The 20348-nt window shown below is 40.0% G+C and overlaps 1 protein-coding gene across 1 annotated transcript in view; it reads right to left on the bottom strand.

Moving 5' to 3' along the window:
* The window catches only part of Rpap1 (RNA polymerase II associated protein 1), a 32082-nt gene extending 14994 nt beyond the window's left edge, over positions 1 to 17088 (bottom strand). Inside the window, 5 exon segments of the mRNA XM_047541878.1 lie at positions 485 to 605; positions 8408 to 8497; positions 8767 to 8915; positions 10485 to 10736; positions 17071 to 17088. Of these exon segments, the coding sequence (XP_047397834.1) occupies positions 485 to 605; positions 8408 to 8497; positions 8767 to 8915; positions 10485 to 10665 (541 nt within the window). The 5' untranslated portion in view covers positions 10666 to 10736; positions 17071 to 17088.
* Between the last annotated feature and the right edge of the window lie 3260 nt (positions 17089 to 20348).

Here is a 20348-nt window from a genome sequence, read left to right as displayed (position 1 = left end):
ACTAGGATGTCAAGGTAACCATCTACCACCAGGGGCCTGCCCTATGCTCTTCTACTAGTAATTCACATGATTAATAGACATTCATAGGCTGGTGTGTAGCTCAGTTGTAGAATTCTTGCCTAGCATGCACTAGGCCCTGGGTTCTATTTCCAGCATGACAAAAAAAGAGAGAGAGAGAGAGAGAGAGAGAGAAAGAGCGGCAGGAGGAGAGAAAGAAATTTGGCTCATATCTTTCTTTTACATCCTCTACCAGACATTTCTACCCTGCTGCCTTTCTAATAGCCTACCCACTCCCTATACCTAAGACCCAAAGTAGACTCAGGTCTCCCATACTTAGTACTCTAAGTAGAGACATGGGATGACTTTCTCTTGAGATGGCTCAAATACACCCGCTACTTGGCACAGAGAAGATGTATATCCCCAAAGACCTCATGATCATGTCTTCTGAAAAGGCCAAGCCTGAGCACCTTTAGCTCCAGCTTACTCTCTGGTGGGTCCAGGTTGGGCACAACTTCCCCAGCTGATAAAACCCTACTTTCAGACACTCTCCTGGCTGCAATCTCCTGGGCAAAGATACTTCTCTTACCAGATATTACCAGCTTCCCCTGTGGAGAAAAAAGAAAACTCAGGTTACTAATACTCATTATCTACTCTATCACAACTCCACATGCCAAGGTCTCTGGAACAAAGAGATAAAACAGATTTTACTCAATCTCTAGGGGCACAACTGTAGTACTCAGAAAAAGTAAGTTCTGTAGAAGCATAGGTCTTGAAATCTGATACACTTGAGTTGAGGTTCTGAATCCTCCAACCATTAGATCTGTGTGGTATTGGACAAGTTATTGATCTCTTTGGAGGTCTCAGTCTGATGATCTGAAAAATGGGATAATGATACCTACTTCATGTGGTCATCACAAGAATTAAATGAGGTAAGGTGTATGAAGTGCTTGGTATGGTGTTGCTTCAAAATTGGAATAAGTTGTCAGGCTCAGTGACACACGCCTATAATCCCAGACACTCAGTATGCTAAGGCAGGAGGACCACAAGTTTGAGGCTAGCCTCAGTAATTTAGCAAAACCCTCAGCAACTTAGCAAGACCCTTGTCTCAAAATAAAAAATAAAAATGGTTGGGAGTGCAGCTTAGTGGTAAACTGCCCTGGGTTCAATGCCCAATACTTGAAAAAAAAAAAAAAAAAAAAAAAAGCAATACACCATGCACAGTAGGGGTGAATGCCTGTAATCCCGGCAACTGAGGAGGCTGACGCAGGAGGATCCAAAATTTGAAGCCAGACAGATGCTGTGGTGCACACCTGTAATTCCGGCGGCTCAGGAGGTTGAGATAGGAGGTTCCTAATTTCAAAGTCAGCCTCAGCAATGGCAAGGTGCTAAGCTACTCAGTGAGACCAAAACAGGGCTGGGTATATGGCTCAGTGGTTGAGTGCTCCTGAGTTCAATCCCTGGTACCCCCTAGTACCATCCGCAACAAAAAATTTAAGGCCAACTGGGCGTGGTGGCACAAGCTTGTAATCCCACAGGTTTGGGAGGCTAAAGGAGGATCACAAGTTCAAAGTCAGCCTCAGCTACTTAACAAGACCTTATCTCAAAATAAAAACTAGCCTTCCAGATCCAAAATGGCGGACTACAGGGAGACTGCATTCCTTATTGCTCTGTAACTCCGGTTTCAAGCAGAAGATATCTGTTTCTTGATTGTTCATTGTCAGGCACCTATCATCTGCCATTTGCCTGCCTCTCACCTGTCCATCGCCTGCCTTACACCTATCTATCACCCAACGCACGAGGTTCACCGCCCGATCGTCTGACAACAGTCAGCAAACTGATCACTGACCGCCAGTAGAGCACCAGCTGCCTGCTGTTGCCTGGAAGTTCACTGTTACAGTACCTGCAGGTTTGATTACACGTGGCTGCTGCCATTTTGAGACAACAGCCAGGCCCCGTAGGACCCCTGGCCAGACTGACTGAACCCCATCTCCAGGATCCCTCAGCCCGACCGATCACTTCCTGCCTCTGGGGCCCTCACATCAACTGACTGCTCCCTGCCGCCAGGACCCCCAGACCAACTGACTGCACCCTAGCACCGGGACCCCAGACCGACTGATTGCACCTGGCCTCCAGGATCCCACAACCACACCAAACACACCCGACCTCCAGGACCCCTGCCTGACCAACCGCATCCCACCTCCAGGACCTTCTGCAGACCATGGCCACACCCTGAGCTGCAGCTCCCCATTTGCCAACACATTTTGAAGCCAGAGTGGCCATCTTGGATAATCGTGGAAGCGGTAGCTCCGATCTTTAGGTGGGGCAAATCCCATCCTGAGACGCCTGCTGGAGGTCTGAAGCTCATTGTCAGGTACCTCTCATGCACCAGGCTACTGAACTCTGGGAGGTTTCATTACTATATGACTGTTATACTGTAGATTTTCTTTTTTCTCCTTACTGAAAAAATTTAAGTTTTTATTTCTTTACTTTTCTTGCTCTCTTTTCCTTTAGTTTATCTGGTCCCTCAGAGTCTCTCTCTCCCTTTTTGGCACCCTAACATTCATTTCTTTTGATTACACTCTCACCCTTTCTATTATCTAGAACTTCTGTATATTCTTTTCTTATCCCATTAATAGCCACATTCTACATCCCTCTGCATCCTCTTTGTCCTCCATTTGAAACCGCAGAACTTATTGCAAATTTGTTTGTTTTACTGAAGATGATATTTGAACTCATTCTGTTTATTATGACAATTTTGTTATTGTCCTCATAGGGGCTATTTGGTCTAGGATTGCATAGTGTCTGAATTGGGCACTGCTAATATTGATCTCCCCTTAAAGAAACCTATAGGGCCACTATAAGCCTATAGAGGGGAATATGTAATACCCAAGATCTGCACTGCTAGAGGGGAAGATACAAGAACAACATGAAAAAACAAGGGAAGAAAATGATCCAAACAAATCTAGATTCTATATTAATAGAATCCAATGACAGTATGATAGAAGAAATGTCAGAAAAGGACTTCAGATTATACATGATTAAGATGATTTGCGAAGCAAAGGATGAGATAAGAGAGCAAATGCAGGCAATGAATGATAATACCAGTAAGCTAAAAGAGCACCTGCAGGAAGCAAAAGATCATTTCAACAAAGAGATAGAGATTCTCAAAAAAAAACCAAACGGAAATCCTTGAAATGAAGGAAACAGTAAACCAAATAAAAAACTCAATAGAAAGCATCACGAAAAGATTAGACCACTTGGAAGACAGAACCTCAGACATTGAAGACAAAATATTGAATCTTGAAAATAAAATTGCCCAAACAGAGAAGATGGTAATAAATCATGAACAGAATCTCCAAGAACTATGGGACATCATGAAAAGACCAAATTTAAGAATTACTGGGATGAGGAAGGCACAGAGATACAAACCAAAGGAACGAACAACCTATTCAATGAAATAATATCAGAAAATTTCCCAAACCTGAAGAATGAAATGGAAAATCAAATACAAGAGGCTTACAGAACACCAAATGCACAAAATCACAACAGATCTGCACCAAGGCACATTATAATGAAAATGCCTAACATTCAAAATAAAGATAGGATTTTGAAGGCCACGAGAGAAAAGAATCAGGTTACATATAGGCGGAGACCAATACGGATAGCAGCCGACTTCTCAACCCAGACTCTAAAAGCTAGAAGGGCCTGGAACAACGTATTTCAAGCTCTGAAAGAACATGGTTGCCAACCAAGAATCCTATACCAAGCAAAACTAACCTTCAGATTTGAAGATGAAATAAAATCCTTCCATGATAAACAAAAGTTAAAAGAATTTACAAATAGAAAGCCTGCACTACAGAAGGTTCTCCACAAAATATTCCATGAGATGGAAATGAAAAACAACAATGGAGGTCAGCAAAGGGAGGAACTATCTTAGAGAAAAACCACTCAAAGGAGAAACCAAGCCAACTTAAAAACCAAAAATAAGACAAATGACTGGGAATACAAATCATATCTCAATAATAACCCTGAACATTAATGGCCTAAACTCATCAATCAAAAGACATAGACTGGCAGAATGCATTAAAAAGAAAGACCCAACAATACGCTGCCTGCAAGAGACTCATCTCATAGAAAAAGACATCCACAGACTAAAGGTGAAAGGATGGGAAAAAACCTACCACGCACATGGACTCAGTAAAAAAAGTGGGGGTTTCCATCCTTATATCAGATAAAGTGGACTTCAAGAAAAAGTTAGTCAGAAGGGATAAAGAAGGACATTTCATACTGCTTAAGGGAACCATAAATCAGGAAGACATAACGATACTAAATATTTATGCCCCAAACAATGGTGCATCCCTGTACATCAAACAAATCCTTCTCAATTTCAGGAATCACATAGACCACAACACAATAATTCTGGGTGACTTTAACACATCACTGTCACCACTAGATAGATCTTCCAAACAAAAACCAACCATAGAACTCAATAACACAATCAATAACCTAGACTTAATAGACATATATAGAATATTCCATCCATCGACGAGAGGATTCACTTTCGTCTCAGCAGCACATGGAACCTTCTCAAAAATAGACCATATGTTATGCCACAAAATAGCCCTTAGGAAATGCAAAAAATAGAGATACTGCCTTGTGTTCTATCTGATCATAATGGACTGAGAATAGAAATCAATGACAAAAGAAAAAACAGAAATTACTCCAACACCTGGAGACTAAATAATGTGCTATTGAAGGAAACATGGACAACAAAAATATCAGGGAGGAGATAAAAAAAAATTCTTAGAGGACAATGAGAACAATGATACAACGTATCGAAATCTCTGGGACACTATGAAAGTAAGTACTAAGAGGAAAATTCACTGCATGGAGCGCATTCCAGAAAAGAATGAAAAGTCAACAACTAAATGACCTAACATTACAGCTCAAAGCCCTAGAAAAAGAAGAATGGAATAACAGCAAAAGTAGTAGAAGACAGGAAATAATTAAAATCAGAGCTGAAATCAATGAAATTGAAATAAAAGAAACAATTCAAAAAATTGACAAAACAAAAAGTTGGTTTTTTGAGAAAGTAAACAAAATAGACAAACCCTTAGCCACACTAACAAAGAGAAGGAGAAAGAAGACTCAAATTACTAAAATTCGTGATGAAAAAGGAAATATCATGACAGACACCACTGAGATACAGAACATAATGAGAAGCTACTTTGAAAATCTGTATTCCAACAAAATAGAAACTACCGAAGACATTGACAAATTTCTAGAGACATGTGCTCCTCCCAAACTGAACCAGGAGGACATACACAATTTAAACAGATCAATATCAAGCAATGAAATAGAAAAAGCCATTAAAAATCTACCATCCAAGAAAAGCCCAGGACCAGACGGATTCTCAGCCGAGTTCTACAAGACCTTCAAAGAAGAACTCATTCCAATACTTCTCAAAAGTATTCCAGGAAATAGAAAAGGAGGGTACCCTACTGAACTCATTCTATGAAGCTAATATCACCCTCATACCCAAAACAGGCAAAGACACATCAAGGAAAGAAAATTTTAGACCAATATCCTTGATGAATATAGATGCAAAGATCCTTAACAAAATATTGGCAAACCGTATCCAAAAACATATTAAGAAAATTGTGCACCACGAGCAAGTGGGGTTCATCCCTGGAATGCAAGGATGGTTTAACATCCATAAATCAATAAACGTAATCCATCATGTCAATAGACTTAAGGATAAGAATCATATGGCTATTTCAACTGACGCAGAAAAAGCGTTCGACAAAATACAACACCCCTTCATGCTCAAAACAGTAGAAAAAATAGGGGTAGTAGGAACATACCTGAACATTGTAAAGGCTATTTATGCTAAGCCCATGGCCAACATCATTCTTAATGGAGAAAAACTGAAACCATTCCCTTTAAAAACGGGAACAAGACAGGGATGTCCTCTTTTACCACTTCTATTCAACATTGTCCTCGAAACTCTAGCCAGAGCAATTAGGCAAACCAAAGAAATTAAAGGGATACGAATAAGAAAAGAGGAACTTAAGGGGCTGGGGAGATAGCTCGGTTGGTAGAGTGCTTGCTTTGTAAGCCCAAGGCCCTGGGTTCAATCCCCAGCAACCCCCCCCCCCCCAAAAAAAAGAGGAACTTAAGCTGTCACTATTTGCTGATGACATAATTCTATATTTAGAGGATCCAAAAACCTCCTCCAGAAAACTTCTAGACCTCATCAATGAATTCAGCAAAATAGCAGGCTATAAAATCAACACGCATAAATCTAAAGCATTTTTATATGCAAGCGACAAAACAGCTGAAAGGGAAATGAGCAAAACAGCTCCATTTGCAATAGCCTCAAAAAAAATAAAATACTTGGGAATCAATCTAACTAAAGAGGTAAAAGATCTCTACAATGAAAACTACAAAACATTGAAGAAAGAAATTGAGGAAGACCTTAGAAGATGGAAAGATCTCCCATGTTCTTGGATAGGCAGAATTAATATTGTCAAAATGGCCATACTACCAAAAGTGCTATACAGATTCAATGCAATTCCAATTAATATCCCAATGACGTACCTTATAGAAATAGAACAAGCAATCATGAAATTCATCTGGAAGAATAAGAAACCCAGAATAGCTAAAGCAGGAAGAATGAAACAGGGGGTATCGCAATACCAGAACTTCAACTATACTACAAAGCAACAGTAACAAAAACGGCATGGTATTGGCACCAAAATAGACAGGTAGATCAATGGTACTGAATAGAGGACACGGACACAAACCCAAATAAATACAATTTTCTCATACTAGACAAAGGTGCCAAAAAATATGCAATGGAGAAAAGATAGCCTCTTCAACAAATGGTGCTGGGAAAACTGGAAATCCATATGCAACAGAATGAAACTAAACCCCTATCTCTCACTCTGCACAAAAATCAACTCACAATGGATCAAGGACCTTGAAATCAGGCCAGAGATCCTGCATCTTATAGAAGAAAAAAAAGTAGGTCCAAATCTTCAACTTGTTGGCTTAGGATCAGACTTCCTTAACAGGACTCCCATAGCACAAGAAATAAAAGCAAGAATCAATAACTGGGATAGATTCAAACTAAATAGCTTTCTCTCAGCAAAGGAAACTATCAGCAATGTGAAGAGAGAGCCTACAGAGTGGGAGAATATCTTTGCCACTCATACTTCAGATACAGCACTAATTTCCAGAATATATAGAGAACTCAAAACACTCTACACCAAAAATACAAATAACCCAATCAACAAATGGGCTAAGGATATCAACAGACACTTCACAGAAGAAGATCTACAAGCAATCAACAAACATATGAAAAAATGTTCACCATCTTTAGTAATAAGAGAAATGCAAATGAAAACTACACTAAGATTCCATCTCCCCAATTAGAATGACGATTATCAAGAATACAAGCAACAAGAGGTGTTGGAGAGGATGTGGGGAAAAAGGTACACTCATACATTGCTGGTGGGGCTGCAAATTAGTGCAGCCACTCTGGAAAGCAGTGTGGAGATTCGTTAGAAAACTCGGAATGGACCCACCATTTGACCCAGCTATCCTACTCCTCGGCCTATACCCAAAGGACTTAAAATCAGCATACTACAGAGATTCAGCCACATCAATGTTCATAGCTGCTCAATTCACCATAGCCAGACTGTGGAACCAACCTAGATGTCCTTCAATTGATGAATGGATAAAAAAACTGTGGTATATATATACAATGGAATATTACTCAGCTATGAAGAATAATAAAATTATGGTATTTGCAGGCAAATGGATGAAATTGGAGAATATCATGCTAAGTGAGATAAGCCAATCTCAAAAATCCAAAAGACGAATGATCTCACTGATAAGCGGATGATGACACATAATGGGGGCTGGGAGGGGGACAAGAATGGAGGAAGGAGGGACTGTATAGAGGGAAAAGAGGGGTGGGAGGTGTGGGGGGGAAGGAAAAAATAACAGAATGAATCAAACATCATTACCCTATGTAAATGTATGATTAGGCAAATGGTATGCTGTTACCCCATGTACAAACAGAAACAACATGTATCCCATTTGTTTACAATAAAAATAAATAAAAAATAAAAATAAAAAAATAAAAAATAAAAAGGGCTGGGATGTAGCTTAGTTAGGTTAAGCACCCCTGGTTTTGATCCCTGGTACAAAAGAAAAAAAAAAAAAAAAAAACACACAGTGTTAGGCCAGTCTAGCAAGATCCTATCTCAAAATAAAAAAGGTTGGGGATGATGTAGCTTGTCTAGCATATGTGAGGCCCTGGGCTCAATTACCAGCACTGCAAAAACAAACTATCTAGCTGGAGAAGATGCACTACGAGACCCACCTAAATACCACCTACCTGTTTCTCTTGTGAGCGATGGAATACAGGGGGGAAAGCAACACCACTGGGCACAGGCAGATTCACAGTCACCGAACTTGTATCTCGTTCCTGCAGCAACAAAGCAGAAAATAGCAAAGATGCAGACACTTCCCAAGGCTGGAGCATATCCTACCGGTCCCACTTATGCATAAAGAGAACCCTACTCTGAGGGATCATGAATACACCTCAAATCAGATCTCAGGGATTCTAACCCACCCCAAAAACTGAATGCAGAGGTGAAGTGTCTACTTTTTGAAGCACCCTACACTCAAAAATCTAAACCCCCTTTTCCCCAACATTCTGTCTACCCTAAGACACTTAGCCAGGGTGAGACGCACAATAATCTTGGTCAAGACAGCAGTGATGTGCTGATCATGCCTATTTAGCTTCTCTTCAGGGTCCTCATCCTCAGGCAGGGGGCAGCCAAGGCTGGGCCTGGCTCTCTTTGGGGGAGCAGGAACCAAAGCTGGTGGTAAATCTGGGAGATCTAAAATGAACAAACAAACAAACAGATGTGAGGACGTCCATTCCCTCCCAGGAAGACACCAAGCCAGTAGGAGCAAAGAAAAAGAGGCAGCTACTATGGGGCTCTGGTTCTAGTGTCACCTTAAATAAGATATTTGATCTTTTATTTTAAAAAATTTTTTAGATGTTGATACACCTTTATTTTATTTTTTATATATGGTGCTGAGAACCAAATCCAGTGCCTCGCACATGCTAGTCAAGTGTTCTTTCTACCACTGAGCCACAACCCCAGCTCCAAGATACTCATCTTTATGAGCCTGTTTCTTCATCTAAAAAATGGGACTTAAGCAGCAGAGGATATGCAGTGTCTGAAATAATGATGGGGCACAGCCATGTGTGGTGGCACACACTTATAACCCCAGTGACTCAGATGGTTGAGGCAGGAGGACCATGAGTTAAGAGGCTAACCTCAGCAACTTAGTGAGAACTTATCTCAAAGTAAAAATAAAAAACAAGGGCTGGAGTTGTATATCAGTGGTAGAGCACTTGCCTAGCACACGTGAGGCACTGAGTTTGAGCCTTAGCACTACATAAAAATAGATAAACAAAGGTATTATGTCCATCTACAACTAAAAACAAAAATGTGTTTTTAATTTTTTTCAATGTTTTCATCTTCTAAGGTCTTCTTCAATTTCATTCTTCAATGTTCTATATAGATGTTGATAGACTCTTATTTTATTCATTTATTTAAGAGCTCTACCACTGAGCCATAACCCCAGCCCCAATTAAAAATATATATTTTTTATTTTTATTATTATTTTTTTTTTTGCAGTGCCAGGGATTGAACCCAGGGCCTTGTTCTTGTGAGGCAAGCGCACTCTACCAACTGAGTTATCTCCCCAACCCTAAAATATTTAAAAAATTTTTTTTTCATTTAAAAAATAAGAAACATGGGCTGGGGAGATAGCTCAGTTGGTGGAGTGCTCGTCTTGCAAGCACAAGGCCGTGGGTTTGATCCCCAGCACTGTAAAAAAAAAAAAAAGAAACAAGGGGCTGGGGTTGTTGATCAGTGATGGAGCATTTGCCTTGCATGTGTGAAGCACTGGGTTCAATTCTCAGCAACCCATATAAATAAATGAATAAAGTAAAGGTTCATCAATATCTTATAAAAAAAAACAAAAAACTCCATAAGGATTTTTTTTTAATCCATAAAGAGATTATAAGAAAGAAAAGGAATAGGCCAATTTTTCTCATTAATTTAGATGAAAATATCTGAAAAAATATTTTTAAAAAATAATGATGGGGCCACATGTGGTTGTAATCCCCGTGATTTGGGAGGCTGACAGGAGGATCGCAAATTCGAGGCCAATTTCAGCAACCTAGCAAGGATCTACGCAAAACCTAGCAAGACCCTGTTTCAAAATAAAAAATAAAAAGGAGGCTGGGGATGGAGCTCAGTGGGAAAGCAACCCTTGGTTCAATCCCCAGTACCAAATGATGATGATGATGATGCAGAACCCACCTCAGGATGAAGTAGGGGAGCTTGAGGCTGTCCCCTTTCATTCTCAAACATACAACTGCAGGCACTCACCATTCAGCATCACCACATCTCGATGATCCTGCAGTGGAGGCTGGTCTGGGTTAGCATCACCACCTTTCCTACTTCCTTTCTTCACCAACTGCACTGCTGGGGCTGCACCAGCTGCAAGAAACTGACTCTGGAAATGCAACAGGTCCACCTCTGACTCCCCTGGCTTTGGTCTGGACAGCATCTTGACACTCCAGATGCTTCCTGGGTTTGACTCTTTCCAGTATTACTTCTGTGTGAAGATTTGTCCTCACCCTTAAGAACAGTAAAGATGATGAGTCCTCGGCAAATAAACCCTGGTTCTCACTACTATGCATCAGGGAGGACCCCCTTTTTCTATGAGTTCATGTGAACTCACTCTTCCTCATTCATATCTTATTGCCATTCCTTCCCTATTCAGTCCTCCCTGATGTCATCAGCTTAGCAAAAATATTTGCAACTAATTCAGGCTGTTCACAATATGTAGGTAAGAATTTTCAAGAACAATCAACAGGAGATCTGAGAAAAATGCCATAGAAGCCAGGCAGATAAATATGTCATAACAGGGAGAAGTGATTCTATATCAAACTGGAAAGAACATGTCTGAACTAAAGGTATTCAAATTATTAAAAACATGGGCTGTAGAAAACCAACATATAAAAGTCATTTGAGGGGATGGGGTTGTAGCTTAGTGGTAAAGCGCCTGCCTGACACATGTGGGGCACTGGGGTTGATCCTCAGCACCACATAAAACAATAAATAAATAAATAAAACAAAGGTATTGTGTTCTTCTACAACTAAAAAAATTTAAAAAAATAATTTGAATGTCTATACACGGGCAACAAACAACCAGAAAGTGAAATTAAGAAAACAATTCATTTACAAGAGCATCAAAAAGAATAAAATATGTCAGAATATATTTAACCAAAGTATGAGATCTGCCCACTGAAAAACTATAAACATTGTATAGTCGTTCATGCCTGGTGGTGCACACCTGTAATTCCAGCTACTCAGGAGGCTGAGGCAGGAGAATCACAATTTAGTGAGACTCTTTCTCAAAAAAAAAAAAAGTCTTAAAGGGCTGCAGATATAGCTCAGCTGTAAAATGCTTGCCTAGCATGTGTGAATAATGCCACGGGTTTAATCTCCACTGGGGGGATGGAGGGGGTTGTTGAATGACAGAAGACCTAAATAAAACATCCTGTTCTCACAAATTAGAAGACTTAATACTATTAAAATGGAAATACTTTCCAAATCTACAGACTCAATGTAATTCTGATCAAAATTCCAGATGCCTGTTTTTACGAAATTGGAAAGTTAATCTTAAAATTCATATGGAAGGCTGGGGTTGTGGCTCAGTGGTAAAGTGTTTGTCTAGCACATGTGAGGCACTGGGTTCGATCATCAGCACCAGATTAAAAAAACAAACAAACAAACAAACAAAAAAACTAAAAAAAAAAAAAAATAAAGGTATTGTGCCCATGTTTAACTAAAAATATGTTATTTTTAAATCAGGGCTGGGGATATAGCGCAGTTGGTAGAGTGCTTGCCTTGCAAGCCCAAGGCCCTGGGTTCAATCCCCAGCACCACAAAAAAAATAAAAAATTTAAAAAATTTAAAATCCTATGGAAAGGAGCTGGGGTTGTGGCTCAGTGATAGAGCGCTTGCCTAGCATTTGTGAGGCACTGGGTTCACTCCTCAGCACCACATATAAATAAATGAGTAAAACAAAGGTTCATCAACAACCTCCCCCCAAATTTAAAAAATTTAAAAATTTTTTAAAAATTAAAAAATCATATGGTTAAAAAAAAAATCATATGGTAATGTAAGAGACCCAGACAAGCCTGAAAAATCTTGAAAAAAACAAAGTTGGAAGACTCACATTTCCCAATATCAAAACTTATACAAAGCTATTTTTATCAAGACTGTACTACTGCCCTGGGACTGTAGCTCAGTGGCAGAGCACGTGCCTAGCACGTGCCTTAGCACCACGTAAAAATAAGTAAAATAAAATCATGCTGTTCATCTACAAAAAAAATTTTCTTTAAAAAGACTGTACTTACTCAGACATATAAACCAATGAAATTCTATTATCCATGGTCAACTTATTTTCAATAAGTATGAGATTTTTTAAATGGGGAAAAATAGTATTTTCAACAAATGGCACTAATAAACTAGATACCATATATGAAAGAATAATGTTAGATACCCTACTTTATCTCATATTATATATATATATATTTTTTTTTATATATATTTTTATATATATATTTTTTTTATATATATATTTATATATATATATATTTATATATATATATATAAAACTAACTCAAAATAGATAAAGGAGCCAAATATAAGAGCTAAAATTATAAAACTGTTAGAAAAAAACATAGTGTAAATTCCTGTCTTTAGATTAGGCAACAGTTTCCCAGATATAACACAAAAAGCAACCAAAGAAAAGACAGATAAATTGTATTTCACCAAAAGTAAAAACTTAAGTGCATCAAATGTCATCATCAAGATAATCTACAGAAAGGGAGAAAATATTTGCAAATCATATTAACTGATGAAGGATTTGGATACAAAATATTTAAAGTACTCTTTTTTTTTTTTTTTTTTTTGCAGTGGTGGGGATTGAACCCAGGGCCTTGTGCTTGCCAGGCAAACACTCTACCAACTGAGCTATCTCCCCAGTCCACTAAAGTACTCTTAAAACTCATCAATTAAAAGGGAAAAAAAAAAATAACAGAATGAATCAAACAACATTACCCTATGTAAATTTATGATTACACAAATGATATGCCTTGACTCCACGTACAAATAGAGACACAACATGTATCCCATTTGTTTACAATAAAAAAAAAAGAATTAAAAAAAAAAAAAAAAAAACTCAACAATTAAAAGACCCAATTTGAAAGTAACAGAGGAGCTGGGTGTGGTGACATATGCCTGTAATCCAGTGACTCTGGAAGCTTAGGCAAGAGGATGGTAAGTTGGAGGCCAGCCTCAGCAACTTAGTAAGACCCTGTCTCAAAAAAACAAAAACAAAAACAAGAGAGCTGGGGATGTAGTTCAGTGGTAGAGGAACTCTGGGGACAATCCCTGGTAACACATACACACAAATGAACTGAGGTTTTCAAGAGACGTTTCACCAGAGAAGATGCACAAATGGCCAGTAAGAACATGAAAAAAATGTTCATGATTAGTAAACATGGAAATAAAAATCAAAACCACATGGCTGGGGCTGGAGTTGTAATTCAGTGGTAGAGCACTTATATATAGCACATGTGAGGCACTGGGTTTGGTCCTCAGCACCACAAAAAAATAAATGAAATAAATAAAGGTACTGTGTCCCTCTACAACTAAAAAAAAAAAAACAAAAAAAAAAACTCACATAGCCTGGATGGAGGGGGTGTGTCTGTAATTCCAGCTACCTGGAGGCTAAGGCAGAAAGATTGCTTGAGCTCAAGAGTTTGATATCAGCCGGGGCAACATAGCAAGACCCTATCTTACCAGGCTCGGTGGTGTACACTTGTAATCCCAGCAGCTCAGGAGGCTTAGGCAGGAGGATGGTGAGTTCAAAGCCAGCTTCAGCAACTTAGGAAGGCCCTGAGCAACTCAGCAAGACCCTGTCTCTAAGTAAAATATAAAAAAGGGCTGGGGTTGGGGTTGTAGCTCAGTGTAGAGCACTTGCGTAGCATGCATGAGGCCCTGGGTTTGATCCTCAGCACCACGTTAAAAAAAGAAAAAGAGGGGGCTGGGGATGTGGCTCAGTGGTTAAGCACCCCTAGGTTCAATTCCCAGTACCAAAACAACAAAAAAAGACCCTATCTCAAAGAAAAACAAAAAAAATCCCTCAAAAACCAAAACCACAATGAGGATTGGAAGTATGTGGGTCAATGGCAGAATGCTGGGCTTATATATGCAGTGTGAGGTCCTAGGTTCAATCCCCAGCAGCAAAGAAAGGGAAAAAAAAAAAAAAAAGAGAGAGAGAGAGAAAGAAAGAAAACACAAAACTTCACACCCACTAGGGAGGCTATAATTAAAAAAAAAAAGGAAAAAGGAAAATAAAAAATAACAAGTGTTGGCTAGGATGTGGAAAAATTGGCACCTTCATTTATTCTTGGTGGGAATGAAAAGTGGTGCAGTCTCTGTGGAAAACAGTTTGGCCGTCTCTCAAAAAGTTAAACATAGAGCTACCATATGACACAGCAATTCGACTCCTTGGTATACACCCAAGAAAAATGAAAACATATGTTCACAAAAAAATGTACACGAATGTTCAGAACAGCATTATTCCTAATAACTAAAAAGTAGAAACACAAATGTCCATCAACTCATAAATGGATCAGCAAAATGTGGTATGTATAAACAATGAAATAAAATTTGTCTATAAAAAGGAATGAAGTTCTGATACATACTAAAACATGTGTAAACCATGAAAACATGCTAAGTAAAAGAAGCCAGTCACAAAGGACCTTACATGATTGTTTATATAAAATGCTTAAAATAGGTAAATGCATAGAGATGGAAAGATTAGTGGTTGTCAGGGGCTAGGAGAGTTGGAGGAAAAGAAAATTGATTGCTAACAGGTATGCAACTTCTGAGATAAGGAAAATATTCTCTAATTAGATAGTAAAAAGTATTGGTTGAAACCTTGTGGATATACTAAAAACCACTCAACTGTATACTTTTAAATGGTTAATTTTATGGTGCTTGAATTAGACCTCAATTAAAAAACAAAGTCACCCAAAGTGGTATACACACCTGTAATCCTAGGAAGTTTAGGAAGGATTACAAATTCAAGGTCAGCCTGGGCAATTTAATGAGATCCTGTAGCAAAATAAAAAGGGTTGGGAATGTAGTTCAGTGGTAGAGTATCCCTGAGATCTATATACAGAATAGATAGCAGTTCTTCCCCTACAGATCAAAGAACCCCCTCCCCCAGTATCAAAAAGGAAAAAAAAAAAAAAAAAAAAAAAAAATTAAGCCAGACACAGTGGTGCATGTCTGTACTTAGTTACTTGGGAGGATGTGGTGAAGGATCCTAAATTCAATGCCAGCCTAGGCCACACAGTAAGACCCACTGAATTAAAAACAAACAAACAAACAAAAAAAGTCTTGGGGCTGATCAAATATGTCTGTAGGACTGAGAATGTAGCTCAATGTAGAGTGCTTATGTGAGTGAGGACCAAGGGTCAGTCTCAGCATATCAAAAACAAAAACAAGTTGGTAAACTATTTTAGAACTCCCATATTAGCTGCCAATAACTATAAACTATCATTATTATTATAATAGTTAACATTTATTGGGCACTTAGTATATATGCCACATATTGGTTTTAGTGCTTCTTTCACATTCACTTATTTAATTCTCACAACCACCACATGAGGTAGGTTAAATCTGTTATTCACATTTAATAGCTTAGAAAAGAGGGGTGCTGAGAAGTTAAGACATTTGCCCAAGGTCTCAGAAGTAGTAAATGACAGGACTAGGATTCAATTCCAGAGTATCAATCCATGCTATATTATGTTCTGCTGCCCAGCACTTGAGGTACTTTAGTGGAATTCTGGAACAGTGTGGGAGAAAGAGGAGCACTATAAAGAAATTCCTGAAGAACAAAAGCTGGAATTACACTAAAGTCTCAATACAGACAATTGACCTTTACTATCCAATAATTTCTTGTGGAAGGATGTCCTGTACAGGATGTTTAGGGGCATTCCTGGCTTTTACCCACACTCCTCTCCCAGTTGTAACAAGTAAAACTGTCTCCATACAGTGCCACTGAGGATGTGGTAAACACGAATACATTAAAAAAGCAGCACATCCCAGTGACTAAATGAATTATGTAGAAAATTAGTGCTACAGAATTTCAGAGTGGGGAAAGATCCCTAAATGTTAAAAATAGGGTTGGATATTGAGGTAGGTCATAATGCACTTTGCAGAGTCAGAGTAGTTATGGGCATCAGCATTGGAAACAATAAGCTAGAAGTCAAATACCAGCTCCATTACTTACTAGCTGTATGAGTTATTTAAGCTATTCCATGTCCAATTTCCAAAACTGTAAAATGTGTATAATGACAGGTTCTACAGAATAGGAATTTTGCAGATTCAAATGACTGTACACAAAGAGCCTATCACAATATGTTATTCACATAAATAAACCTCGGTAAAAGCTAGCAATTTTTTAGTTCTAAGTAAAGTCACAAAAATACTTCCCCACAAACTCCAGGGCTGCTTTTATCCAGAACCAATTTGTGATAGAAGCCATAACACCTTGAACTACAGTAAGATGATTCCTAGCGCTAACAATGGACTACGTAGTTTTCTCGGGTCGCCTCTTACTTCACTGCCCATCGTCCAGCGCCAGGAACCCCCCAAATCTGGCTCTAGCTAAGTGTCCTGGACTACCCGCGTCAGCCATCATAAAGCACCAAGCTGCCGGTTGATGAAGGGCCATGACTGAGATCTATATACCGAATAGGTAGCAGCCGCTCCCCTGCAGATCAAAGACCCTCAGGTGGGTTAGGACCGAGGCATCGAATACGCGGCCCTTGGGTTCTCTGCTCCAAGTCACCTGAAGTTAGTCCCTCCAGTCCCCGCTACCTACTAGCTCGAGTCCCGCCTGGGCGCCGCCATATTGGTCCGCAGGGCCGCGCTTCCGCCACCGCTAGGTTTTAGTTTCCGCAGCTCAGCCCCGCCCGCTGCTCCGAAGCTTGACTCGGAGCATTCCGGGGTTGCCTGCTCAGCGTCGCTGCAACTGAACTCGAAGCTGCTGGAGCGCTAAGGCACCGCTTGCGGTGTTTTATCCTGAAGCCGTAAACCGACTCTCCGAACACACGTTCTTTGGAGGTACCGCAGGTCCGGCCCTTCTGAACAACAGCACTGGTGGCATAGGCGAAAGATTCCTCAGCCGTCCCTTTGGGCGAACTAACTTGCAGAGCCACATCTTATACAACAGCACCAGCGCCCAGACAGTGCACAGAAACCACTCACACCAGTGTGACCTCCCCACTGTTTTATGGCGAGTAAGAAGGTAACCATGAAAAGGGTCTAAAGAAAGCTACTGTGGCGCACGCCTGTAATTTCAGCGGCTCGGGAGGCTGAGGCAGGAGGCTCACGAGTTCAAAGCCAGCCGCAGCAATGGTGAGGCGCTAAGCAACTCAGTGAGACCCTGTCTCTAAATAAAATACAAAATAGGGCTGGGATGTGGCTCAGTGGTTGAGTACCCCAGAGTTCAATCCCCGGTACCCCACCCCACCCCCTCAAAAAAAAAAAAAAAAAAAAAAAAAAAAAGGAAAGAAAAAGAAAGCATCCAGTGCAACCAGAAATGGTGGCGCACACCTGTAATCTTAGCTGGTCTGGAGGCTGAGGTAGGAGGATCCCAACTGGGCAATTTAGTGAGATCCTATCTCAAAAAAAAAAAAAAAAAAAAAAAAAAAAGAATAAGAAGAGGAAGAAGAATGTGCGATTCCCTGAGTTCAATCTCCACTAAAAAAAAAAAAAAAAGAGGGAAGGGCTGGAGTTGTGCTCAGTGGTAGAGCACTTACCTAGCACGTGTGAGGCACTGGGTTCCATCCTCAGCACCACATAAAAATAAACAAAATAAAGATATTGTGTTCATCTACAACTAAAAATATATAAAATAAAATAAAAAGAACTGTGGATATAGCTTAGCGGTAGAGGGCCCCGAGGTTCAGTCCCCAGTACTCCTAAATAGTCAAGCAAAACAACCAAATAGGATAATTAAACACAATTGGCTAAAATATTCATGAAGCAGAGAATTCATTATACTATTTTCTCTATGTGTGTATATGTTTGAAGCATTCTATAATAAAAAAGGTTAAAAAGAATAAGTCAGGCAAGGTGGTGCACACTTGTAATCCCAGCAACTAAGGAAACTGAGACAGGAGAATCACAAGTTCAAAGCCAGCCTGGGCAATTTAATGAGACCCCATCTCAAAAATGTAAAAAAAGAGCCAGGAATGTAGCTCAGTGGTACAGTTCTGCTTGGTTCAATTCCCAGTAACATAAAACTTAAAAATTTATTTATTTAAAGTTTTAAAAACAGAGCCAAGGGGGTCTCAGGGCATAATTCAGTGGTATAGAACTTGCCTAGTATGTGTGGGTCCTGAGTTCAATCCCCAGCACCAAAAAATAATAGTAATAACCACCACCATGACAACAATAATAGATTATAAAAATAAAGGTGGAAAATTCCTACCTACCAGGCAGTAATTAAAGAGGGTTAAATAGATAAATACAACTAAATAGAAGGCATTCCCCTCCCTCTTACACACACACACACACACACACACACACAGTCAGACAAGAAACTCTTCCTCTCAGGTTCATCTCCAGGTGAAATTTTGTAGAGAATCATTTTTCTTCTACACATTTGGACACCTTTGTCCTTTCAGAAATCCCAAACTTATTGTTGTCTTCCTATTCCTAAATTTGCTTTTGGGAAGAAATCTGATCATTTGGAAGTTCCCCTGTGACTCTAAGCCAAAGTGTGGTCTCCCCCTGGGAATGTTATTTGTCTCCTTCACCATAGGACAATGAGTTTCCTCCTCTCTGGCTTAGGAATTTCAGGAGGGCATGTTTACTGGGCACAGCAAAAATTTCCAGCACCCTTAGAATCACAACTTAGGTAATTTTTCCTGCAAGCCCCAAAGGCAAATATTCTCTGCCTTTGCTACAATGAAAAAGAACATAGTCTGTGGTTGGCCTCATTCCTTGAGTGGAACCTACAGTCCACTCAAGGCAGGTCAGTGAGACTGCCACGACCCTAAGGCTCACCTTAGTTCCCTTCCAGAGGAAGGGAAGGCCTTGAATCTACAAAAGCTAAAGCAGCTGCTTCCTGGAAGTTGGCGTCAGGGTGTCCTGCAATGTCTTTTTGGTTTTTGTTTTCAATTTCCAGGTTTGTCTTCTCTGAGTCTTTGGCCTCCTTGATCAGTTTTGAGTCATATAAGGCAGGGAGTCTGGGTTCCATCTCCAGTACCACAAACAAAATAAAAATTAAAAAAAAATAAAGGAAGAGGGTAGGCAGATTTAATTTACCAGCGTACGAAGATGTCATGACTTAACCTAGATCTGTCCTTAAGAAGGAGTTGCCACTGGCCCTCCTCTACCCCTGCAACCCTTTGTTACTCCCCTGGGATAGATATGGGTGACTCTCTCTGGTTTTATTCAGAGGACAGGAACTCCTGGGACAGCTGCTCCTGCATTAGGTCAAAGACATTTCCTGTTGATTTGATTAGTTTCCTTCCAAGCAACGCATTTATGGAAAGAAGGGAGCTTTTGCAGGCATACATTTGCTCAGGCAGTCAACCTCCTCCAGTCACACACACACACACACTTTCTCCCCATCCACCCACAAGGCGTCAGTCACATTTAGAATTTGCACAAATGCACACCCTCCCTCATACATTACAATGCACACCCTCTCACCCACCTACACATTTCTTCCACAAAATCACACCTGCTCCTAGAAGTGCATTCCTATACTGTGCCCTGAGAGACAGAGAAAGGTAGGGGAGATAGGCAAGGTGAGTGGGTTGTAATCACTCATGAACCACACACCCTGAAAAAGAGAGCTGAAAGTCAGAAGCCCAGGGCCCACAGATCCCCCTCCCTCGCTGTAAGTAGAAATACCAGCACTGAGAGGGATTCTAAATTAGAAGTGGAGGAAGCAGGAACTCAGCTCCTTGTCCCATGTGGAAAGTATGTTGCCTGGAGTGACAGTGATGTGCCTCAGACCTGCGGCTGCAGTGGGAAATTTGTCAAGGCCATTAAGTGGAGAATGCAGCTGCACAAATGATATGCCTGAGGAGCCCATAGGAATGATGGCAAAGGGTAATCCTCGGGCTAGATTCTCTCTGAGCT

Source organism: Sciurus carolinensis, chromosome 2 (genome assembly GCF_902686445.1).
Source record: "Sciurus carolinensis chromosome 2, mSciCar1.2, whole genome shotgun sequence".
NCBI classification, from domain to species: domain Eukaryota; kingdom Metazoa; phylum Chordata; class Mammalia; order Rodentia; family Sciuridae; genus Sciurus; species Sciurus carolinensis.
This window is presented reverse-complemented; position numbering and strand designations above follow the sequence as displayed.